General features: G+C 51.4%; 1 protein-coding gene across 5 annotated transcripts; it reads left to right on the top strand.

Annotated features, from left to right (window-relative positions):
* Positions 1-2998: 2998 nt before the first annotated feature.
* On the top strand, positions 2999-10010 carry Bmp4 (bone morphogenetic protein 4). Of its 5 annotated transcripts, none has more exons than XM_075949649.1 (4): positions 2999-3284; positions 6379-6503; positions 7542-7921; positions 8876-10010. In XM_075949649.1, exons 3-4 carry the CDS (start codon positions 7549-7551, stop codon positions 9730-9732), a joined length of 1230 nt encoding a protein of 409 aa, XP_075805764.1. In that variant the 5' UTR covers positions 2999-3284; positions 6379-6503; positions 7542-7548; the 3' UTR covers positions 9733-10010. The 5 variants fall into 5 exon arrangements, with proteins under 5 accessions (XP_075805764.1, XP_075805765.1, XP_075805767.1 ...); XM_075949650.1 differs by lacking the exon at positions 2999-3284 and adding an exon at positions 5340-5845; XM_075949652.1 differs by lacking the exon at positions 2999-3284 and adding an exon at positions 5340-5736.
* Positions 10011-10300: the final 290 nt, after the last annotated feature.

The following is a 10300-nucleotide window of genomic DNA, read 5'->3' on the forward strand; positions in this document are numbered from 1 at the left end:
TGCAGAAGAGGGATTTTATGTGGGTTTTTATGAGGGCTAGAGAGCAAATGAGAAAATATGGTAATATTCATGCAAGAAAGCCAACAGTCTAGGTTTTGGTGTGTGTGTGTGTGTGTGTGTGTGTGTGTGTGTGTGTTTGTGATGGCGGGAGCAGGACATTCAAGATAGGGTTTCTCTGTGTAACAGGCAGGCAGATCTCTGTAAATTTGAGGCCAGCCTGTCTACAGATCAAGTTCCAAGACAGCCAGACAAAAAGGAACCCTTTTGCTGGTACAGACCTATTTGGTGTGTTCCGGTCATACTACAATTGTTTATAAAGCTTCAACAACAACAACAGCAACAACAACAACAAATGCCTTATTTATTTAGGAATGTCTTTGTATCTTTTTTTTTTTTTTAGCACCTATCAGCTCTTTAAAACAGGATTCATTGGCCAGGCGTGGTGGTGTATATGTACAATCCTAGCTGAGGCCAGAAAAGATCATTAATTCAGTGTAGCCTGGACTACCCAGTGATACCTTGTTTTAAAAACAACAAAGCCAAGTAAACAAACAAAACCCCCAAACAAAAGTAACTTGTTGCTTGGCATAATGGGGGGGGGGGGGGAAGGAGGATTGGGTCATCTAAATTGCTGATGGATAGGTTGTTTTGAGACAGAGTTTCTCTACCTTATCCTGGGTGTCCTAGAACTCACCAGGTACACCAGCCTGACCCTGGACTCCCAGAAATCTGTCCGCCTCTGCCAACGCACCCCTTCACCCAGTGTTGAGACTAAAGGCATGCGCCAGCATACCTAGCACCTAATAGGTAGTTTACATCATCTAAAATGGCAGAAAAGAAGTCCAGCTGTCCCAAGAGACTGCAGCTGAGTTTTCCCATCACACACCTAGAAATTCGTATTAGTTTCTAAATAAGATTTGTCTGGTGACTTAGTCAGAAACTCCCAGGCAGGGTTTCCCAACGGTCACTTTATTGTCTGGGTTTCAGCAAAGTGAGATAATAACTGTTCAACAACATTTAGGAGAAAAAAAAGCCCACACAATTCATTAACGCTAAAGTCTAGGGAATCACTGCCGTTTGTGAGTTTAAATATTAAAGAAAACCTGGTGTTAACCATTGAAGCAACAATGATTGACGTAGGGGCCTCCGTGAGTACTGAACCTGTCTTTCAATCTGCTACTGGAGCCCAGAGCCTGATGCCCCAGGAGAGACATTAGTAACTACGTAATGGACTTTTAATTTTGTGTTGTTATTTTAAATAATTAATTGTAATTTTGGCTGTGTTAGCAGCTGTGGGTCTGTTCTCAGTCATCTTTTCTGGATGGTGTTATTGCCCTACCTCTATTAATCAGAGGTTACGAGAGAAGGTATACTTAGAAATGATTTCAAATGAAGGAAGGTAGATGTTCACTAAAATTACAATAACATTGTCTTCTAATAGAAAGGAATCACGGAGATTATCTGACCTGACCCTTTTGTTCTGTGAAGGAGAAAGTTGGGACCTACAGGAATGAAAGAACTTGACCAGGGGCTTAGGGTTTGCTCCAGGCCAGGGAGGGTCAGGGTGTTGTCTTCCTCTCTAACAGTCCTTCCTGAGACCTGACATTCCTTCCCACCCTTTGTCTCTGGTCCGGAGAATACAGGAACTGGTTCCTGTTTTCTAAATGCTGAAGGTGTGTAAGTGCAAAGGTCAGATGAGCTGAACTAGGTCAAGATCTTGTGACAGAGGACTGCATCACCCATCTTAGGGAGCAGAAGCCAAGAACCGGAAATTGCCATCTTCTAGACCTTAGGGAGCTACCTGGCGCTCTGAGCTGCTGGCCTCACCCCTACTCTGCAGCCTTAGCTGAGAGCGCCAGAGCAGAGGCTGTGATTTCCTCCAGACCCGGGGGCAAGTGCTCTTAACCTGGCAGTCCTTCCCGATCCTTGTTTGTAAAACAGAGATAAAGTTGATAGTTCCCTCACACCTCCAGCAGAGGCAGTGTGCGAAATTAGTTCCTGTTTGGGAAGGTCTAAAAGCGCCACATTCCACCTCCCAGCTAGTATGATTACCAGCCCTGGTTCTTACTGTTGTTATTATGAAAAAATCAATTCCTCTCCTCTCTCTTCTTTTAAAAACAGACCAAAGGGCACCTTTTCTCTTTTCTACAAGGCCTAAAAGGCAGCTGCTTCGACCTTCCTGGAAGGCCCCAATCAAAAACAAAAACAAGTGGGGCAGGGAGGGCTTCGGAGTTATAACACACACTTTAAATCGTTAAACACTGCCTAGACCTGTGTGCCTGCTAAAGCCCTGCAAGTCACCTCTGTCCTCGGAAAGGGCACGGGGAACTGAGGGTAGGCACCCAGTTGAAGGGGGCTGTATTTCAGAGTGTCTGCATCAAGAGTCTCCGGGAGAGGCACCGAAGGAAACGTTTAGAGAGGAAAGTGGCCACCTAATAGTTGAAGAGGTATCTCCTTTGGGCACAGAGCCCTGTTCACAGCTTTTTTTCCCCAACGTTTGGGAATCCTTTAACAGTTTACGGAAGGCCACCCTTTAAACCAATCCCACAGCGCTCTTCTCCATAACCTGATTTTAGAGGTGTTTCATTATCTCTAATTACTCGGGGTAAATGGTGATTACTCAGTGTTTTAATCATCAGTTTGGGCAGCAGTTACTCTAAACTCAGGGAAGCCCAGACTCCCATGGGTATTTTTGGAAGGTACAGAGACTAGTTGGTGCACGCTTTCTAGTACCTCTTGCACATGGTCCCCAGGTGAGCCCAGCCGCTTCCCGAGCTGGAGGCATTGGTGTCCCAGCCAAAGTGGCAACTGAGGACTGGGGCGCTGTGTAGGCTTCCAGACCCAGGCCTGCCAGGCCAGGCGAGGCCCGGTGGCTGAATGGGAGGATGTGGGCGGGGCTCCCATCCCGAGAAGGGGAGGCGATTAAGGGAGGAGGGAAGAAGGGAGGGGCTGCTGGGGAAGACTGAGGAGGAAGGAAAGAAAGAGAGGGAGGGAAAGAGAAGGAAGAAGTAGACGTGAGAGGGTGGTGCTGGAGGGTGGGAAGGTAGGAACGCGAGGCCTGGCCCGGAAGCTAGGTGAGTTCGGCGTCTGAGCCTAGGGAACCCTAGCCAAAGACGGTGCTGCTACCCAGCCTGAGTATCTGGTCTCCGTCCCTGATGGGATTCGCGTCCGAACCGTCTGGAGTCTGCAGCGACCCAGTCTCTGGCCCTCGCCCAGGTTCCCTGAAGCTGTCTAGAGGTCCCCAGGAGCAGCTGCTGGCGAGACCGCTTCTTCAGCAACCTATGGTGAGTTGGATAATCTGGCGAGTGTTTTCGAGGTGTAGTGGGAGAAGTTGATGGGGGGCTCAGGCTGTAACCGAGGCAATAGGTGGTCTGTTTTTCCTTCCTTCTCCAACAGTGGTGTTGCAGATGGGCATGATGGGACTGATAGGCACCTCCATATATGTTACTGCGGCTTCCCATCTCATTTTGAGGAGGTGCGAGCCAGGAGAGGCGGGAATGGAGAAAAGGCTTTGGTAGGAGGTCATTCGGAAGGACTGTGGTGGGTTTAGGATGAAGGTTTGCCGCTGGCCTAAGGGTTTTGATTCCCTTGGACCGAAAGGGAAGGAGAGAAGGGAATCAACTCTGTTTCACCACGAGTAGGGGACTGAGGGACTGCGACAATGGGAGAGAAAACAGAGCTAGTTCTGCAAAAGAGACTTTAGTTCTGCTTCGCTCTAAAGCGCGACCTGGGACAGAGGGGCTTCATCGAGGGGAGTGCCACCAACTTGATCCCCTGCGCGGGGCGCCCCCGAGAGCTTAACTGCAGCTAGAGAATTCAAACCCATCTCTAGGAGCTATTTTCTTAGACGTAGGCACCCATGCATCCTGCTTTCTGTCTCTGTGTCTTTCTCTCTGTATGTCCCCTCCTCTCTCTCTCTCTCTCTCTCTCTCTCTCTCTCTCTCTCTCTCTCTCTCTCTCTCTCTCACACACACACACACACACACACACACACACACACGCTGGGGAGGGTTTGTAAGGTTAAGGGGTTAAGGTTCTACGGACCATGGCGGGGATGCCAAAGGCTACCTGTTGTGTCTGATGGGGAGGAGCCGGCCGGGCAAATGTGGAGCTTCTTGACTCCCGATGTCCTAAATCAACCCCCAAAGAGTCCGGAATTTCGGGGTCCTTACAGACACTTACCCAGCAGAATTGGACCCCCGAGACTCAGAAAGTTTCCCGCCAAGGCTTTGATTGATGGTTTTCGAGTATTTGGGTTTATGAGCTGAAGGTTTTGTGAGAAGCTGACTCACCAATAGGGGCATATTCAGTAAACTGAGGCTATCAGTTACATTTTGGAGAAGATTCTGGGAAGAAAGTGAAGCCTAATTGCCTACCACGAGCTGCAGCGTCCCCATTAAGTCCAGGAGATGAAAATTTTCTTTGGTTTATATTTTTTTAATTAAAAAAAAACTAGGGGAGGAAAGCGTGATTAGAGAGGAATCCTTGTGAACTTGAAATTGAAACAATTCCTTCGCCTGTTTTCTTGGTTTTTAACGTCGGGAGCGCTTCTCCGCCAGAGAGTCCCAAGGGCAGGATTGTCCCGAGGTCTCCATCGTCCGCCCCTTCCACTCTCTCCTTGTTCCGCATGAGCCAGTCACCAGCACATCTCTATCTCCTTTCCCCCTAAAAATCAAATAAATAAATCAACAGTAAGCTATTTGCTCCCTCCAGCCCGTTCTCAGTTCGTCCCACCAGCAACGCCGGTCGGAAGGGTGAAATCGGCTCAAAAAGCTGTGTGGTTGGTGGTGAGAGCAGCTGTCGCTCAGGGGCGCCCGCGTCCTCCGCACCCGGGCCAACGGTGTGGGATGGCGCCAGGCAGCCAGGGCCACCGGGAAGGACATGACTCCATCCTTTACGTTTCTTTCTTAAAGGTTTCCCGCAAGTGCCCCCCACACTCCGAAAACCGAGTTTCTGGGGGGATAGTAAGGAAACCAACCAGGCACGTCGGATTCCCTAAGCAAGAAACAGGGAACGGCCTCCGCAAAGAGGTTGGGTGGAGCGGACTCTGGGGCGGGAGTCCTCGGACTCGGGTCCTCGGTTGGACTCGCGCTACGACCTGCCTGAACAGGAGAGTTGCGCTTCCCGAGGTTCGAACAGGCCTACGCGTGTGGCATCTTAGAATAGTCAGGTCATCCTAGTCATCGCCTGGGCTGTTTTGCTGAACTTCTAGAAGGAATTTTTGCTGCGATTCTGTAGCTGGTGCAAAGGAGGAAAGGGGTGGGGGAAGGAAGTGGCGTGCGGGGTGTGGGGGGGGGAGCTGGGGGTGGTGGTTTAAAAAGTAAGCCAAGCCGGAGGGAAGAGGGACTTCTTCGCAGAGGTCGAGAGCAGGCCGAAAACTGTTCCCGGTTTTGTAGACTCTTGGGATCGCGCTGGGGTTTCCTTTCCGCGCCGGGTCGGAGTTGTAAAGCCTTTGGAACTTTGAGATCTGAAAATGGGATGCGCTCTTTCTTCGTTGACGCCTGTTTTGGAATCTTGTCTGGAGCTAGGAGCCCAGACGTCCGCCCCTCTGCCTTGAATGGCACCGCCGACCGGTTTCTGAAGGATCTGCTTGGCTGGAGCGGACGCTGCGGTCGGCCGACACCGTGCGGGAACTCTGGCGGTGCTTTTAGACAGTGCTTCAGAAGCCGCTCCTTCTAACTTTCCCACACCGCTCACACTCTGACACCCCCCGCGGCGGGCTGCGCTGGCGACGGGGTCAGCTACTTTTGCCTGGGAGCTAGATCCGCTAGGGGTCGGCTGCCTGTAGCTAGAAGCATTATTTGGCCTCTCGGAGACCCTGTGGAGGAAGCGCCGGAGTATGCAAGTGTGTTTGCGTGTGTGTGCGCGCGCGCTTGGAGGGTCCCCATGCGCTTTCCTTTTCAAGTAACTCTGTCGTGAGGCTTTGGAAAGCTATCTCTGCGGTCCCTCTCCCGGCCACATTTAAGCTGTGTCGGCGCTGCCAAGTGCAGCGTCTTCCTTGCACCCTGATCCTTCAGCTTCAGATAACCAGTGTCCCGGTCTGGCCAGATGGCACTGAGCACCGCAGGTAGAGACGTGTTTCAGGTCCCCTGCGCGTATCGCCTACGACCATGGATCGCGCCAGCGGCGGGTGTCCCGCCGAGGGCTCCGCAGAGCAGGCGGGGACAACTCCCAGACGGCTGGGGCTCCAGCTGCGGGAGCGGAGGTTGGCCTCGCTCGCAGGGGCTGGACCCAGCCAGGGTGGGAGGGTGGAGGAGGGGCGGGCGGGCTCCTCCGTGAGCGGGGCGGGGCCTCTGGGTCCACGTGACTCCAAGGGGCTGGAAGAAAAACAGAGCCTGTCTGCTCCAGAGTCTCATTATATTCAAATATTCATTTTAGGAGCCATTCCGTAGTGCCATTCCGAGCAACGCACTGCCGCAGCTTCTCTGAGCCTTTTCAGCAAGTTTGTTCAAGATTGGCTCCCAAGAATCATGGACTGTTATTATATGCCTTGTTTTCTGTCAGTGAGTAGACACCTCTTCTTTCCCCTTTTCGGAATTTCACTCTGTCCTCCCATCCCTAATCGCTGTCTGTCCCTCCCGTCGGATTTCCTTTCCAGTGTCCACGCTCTGCTCTCAGGCAGCGCTGTCGCTCTCTTCCTGGCCTCTGCAGGTCAGACGCACGAAGCGTGCGGGTGCCTTTTAAAGCGCGCCCACTGTCTTCTCAGATCCGCTGCCTTGCAAGAAAGGGGGAGCTCGAGGGGACCAAAGAGATGAAAGGTCCGCAGGTCGGGGCTGTCCCTCGAGGGCTAACCACTCCCTCCCCCGTCAGGTCCCACTCGCCTGGGAAGCCAGTTCCTTGCCTGCTCATGTCAAAAAGACTGTACGCTTCGGAATCACCCCCACCCTTTCCCCGGGAGCAAGACTTTACTGAGCATTTTCAACGTACCGGCCACAATGAAATAAATCACAAAGTCACGGGGGCAGCCCTCTGACTCCTTTCTCAGTCACTGGACCCTGCCGCCCTGTCCAAGCCCGGTCGGCGCTGCTCTGTTCTCCCTCCCTCCTGCTCTTAACCAGCTGGAAGTTGTGGAAATTGGGCTGGAGGGCGGAGGAAGGGCGGGAGGTGGTGGTGGAGGAAGAGGGGGGAGGCTGAAGGTCTGAAGAGAAGAGCGGTGGCATTTTAATTCTCCCTCCCCCACCCCCTGTTACCCCCTCAATGTTAACTGTTTATCCTTGAAGAAGCCACGCTGAGATCATGGCTCAGATAGCAGTTGGGACAGGATGGAGGCTATCTGATTTGGGGTTATTTGAGTGTAAACAAGTTAGACCAAGTAATTACAGGGCGATTCTTACTTTCGGGCCGTGCAGGGCTGCAGCTGGTGTGTGTGTCGGGGGGGGGGGAGGGTGTGAGGGAGAAAACACAAACTTGATCTTTCGGACCTGTTTTACATCTTGACGGTCTGTTGCTACCCCTATATTCATATGCAGAGACATATCTATTTCTCGCTATTGATCGGTGTTTATTTATTCTTTAACCTTCCACCCCCTCCCCCTCCCCAGAGACACCATGATTCCTGGTAACCGAATGCTGATGGTCGTTTTATTATGCCAAGTCCTGCTAGGAGGCGCGAGCCATGCTAGTTTGATACCTGAGACCGGGAAGAAAAAAGTCGCCGAGATTCAGGGCCACGCGGGAGGACGCCGCTCAGGGCAGAGCCATGAGCTCCTGCGGGACTTCGAGGCGACACTTCTCCAGATGTTTGGGCTGCGCCGCCGTCCGCAGCCGAGCAAGAGCGCCGTCATCCCGGATTACATGAGGGATCTTTACCGACTCCAGTCTGGGGAAGAGGAGGAGGAAGAGCAGAACCAGGGAACCGGACTGGAGTACCCCGAGCGTCCAGCCAGCCGGGCCAACACCGTGAGGAGTTTCCATCACGAAGGTCAGTTTCTACTCCTGGTCTTGGCGGCCTGGGGTTGGGATTGAGGGGCTGGGACCTGGCAGGGCATGCTGAAGTGGCGGTGGAAGCCCCTGGGGAAGAAGAGTTCAGGTTACATCAAAGCTCCAAGTCCAGGAGGCTGAGAAGCAGGGCTGCTTACCTCCAAATTTCCAGAGCTGCCCCTGAAGGTACTTTACTGGAGCCCTGGCCTGGGTGGGGTTGGGGTGTGGGGAGCGTTGGGGAGAGGCGAACGACACCACTCAGACGTGGGGTAGCCCCAGTGGTATGCTTTAGCTATATCAAAGCAGGGTTTTCTGCCCATTTTATTCAAAGCACCTACTGAACTTAATATTACAGCTGTGTGTTAGTCAGGTTTATTCAATAGGGGCCTTGTAATACGATCTGAATGTTTCCTAGCGGATGTTTCTTTTCCAAAGTAAATCTGAGTTATTAATCCTCCAGCATCATTACTGTGTTGGAATTTATTTTCCCTTCTGTAACATGATCAACAAGGCATGCTCTGTGTTTCCAGGATCGCTGGGGAAATGTTTGGTAACATACTCGAAAGTGGAGAGAGAGAGAGAGAGGGTGGCCCCTCTTTTTCTTTACAGCCACTTGTAAAGAAAACTGTACACAAAGCCAAGAGGGGATTTTAAAAGGGGAGCCCGAGGGTGGTGGAGTAAGGGTTGACACATGGAAATTATTAGGCATCTAAAGGAGGCTGGGAGATACTTTCTGTCTTTGGTGCTTGACAAATGCAAGCGAAGTTGCTGGCTTGCTAGCTGCTCCACTTCTCAGCTCCTTCAAATTAAAAGGCACAGCTATTTCCTCCCCTTAGGCTTCCACTATGATCAGAATTCACCCAATTCCACTGTTTTTTTAATTTTTTTTTTTTTTTGCTTTTCTGTCTCAGAAAAGTTCATGGGCCTTTTCTTTTTCCTTTTCAACTGTGCCTAGAACATCTGGAGAACATCCCAGGAACCAGTGAGAACTCTGCTTTTCGATTCTTCTTCAACCTCAGTAGCATCCCGGAGAATGAGGCGATCTCCTCTGCAGAGCTCCGGCTGTTTCGGGAGCAGGTGGACCAGGGCCCTGACTGGGAATGGGGCTTCCACCGGATAAACATTTATGAGGTCATGAAACCCCCAGCAGAAATAGAGCCTGGACACCTCATCACACGACTACTGGACACCAGATTAGTCCACCACAATGTGACACGGTGGGAAACTTTTGATGTGAGCCCTGCAGTCCTTCGCTGGACCCGGGAAAAGCAGCCCAATTATGGGCTAGCCATTGAGGTGACTCACCTCCACCAGACACGGACCCACCAGGGCCAGCATGTCAGGATTAGCCGATCGTTACCTCAAGGAAGTGGAGATTGGGCCCAGCTCCGGCCCCTCCTGGTCACTTTTGGCCATGATGGCCGGGGCCATACCTTGACCCGCCGCCGGAGGGCCAAGCGTAGTCCCAAGCATCACCCACAGCGGTCCAGGAAGAAGAATAAGAACTGCCGTCGTCATTCACTCTATGTAGACTTCAGTGATGTGGGCTGGAACGACTGGATTGTGGCCCCACCGGGCTACCAGGCCTTCTACTGCCATGGGGACTGTCCCTTTCCACTGGCGGATCACCTCAACTCCACCAACCATGCCATTGTGCAGACCCTGGTCAATTCTGTCAACTCGAGCATTCCCAAGGCCTGTTGTGTCCCCACTGAACTGAGCGCCATCTCCATGCTTTACCTGGATGAGTATGACAAGGTGGTACTGAAAAATTATCAGGAGATGGTGGTAGAGGGATGTGGGTGCCGCTGAGATCAGGCATCCCTGAGAACACACACACACACACACACACACACACACACACACACACACACGTTCCCATCCAACCACTCACACAGACCACACAGACTGCTTCCTTATAGCTGGACTTTTATCTTTAAAAAAAAAAAGAGAGAAAAAGACCTAAACATTCACCTTGACCTTATTTATGACTTTACGTGCAAATGTTTTGACCATATTGATCATATATTTTGACAAAATATATTTATAACTACATATTAAAAGAAAATAAAATAAGTCATTATTTTAAAGATAGACTATGGCCTTTTCATCTAATTTCCTGTTCCATTCCTTTCTCTTGAGATGGGGCAGAGGACAGAGCGGAAGTCAGGTGGTAACCGGAGGTGGTTAAATTGTAGGGACAGGAGCAAAGTGATGGCAGAGAGAGATGGCAATTGTTGGGATGAACTGTTGGCCGTTTGTATTTAATGTTACTAGGGATGCAGCATCCTCGCCCATCTGGAAGACACATGCCCTGCCAAACAGTGGGATGAAAGGAGTAGGCTGGATGAAAGACTTCAGCTTGGGGTCTCTGGCACAG

This window comes from Microtus pennsylvanicus, chromosome 15, assembly GCF_037038515.1.
Source record: "Microtus pennsylvanicus isolate mMicPen1 chromosome 15, mMicPen1.hap1, whole genome shotgun sequence".
In the NCBI taxonomy this organism is placed as follows: Eukaryota; Metazoa; Chordata; class Mammalia; order Rodentia; family Cricetidae; genus Microtus; species Microtus pennsylvanicus.

Coding starts and splice junctions, on each gene's coding strand:
- Bmp4 (XM_075949648.1), top strand. CDS start 7,237: ATGGCTCAGATAGCAGTTGGGACAGGATGGAGGCTATCTGATTTGGGG. Junction 7,313..7,594: donor GTGTAAACAAGTTAGACCAA/GTAATTACAGGG, acceptor TATTATGCCAAG/TCCTGCTAGGAGGCGCGAGC. Junction 7,922..8,875: donor GAGGAGTTTCCATCACGAAG/GTCAGTTTCTAC, acceptor AACTGTGCCTAG/AACATCTGGAGAACATCCCA.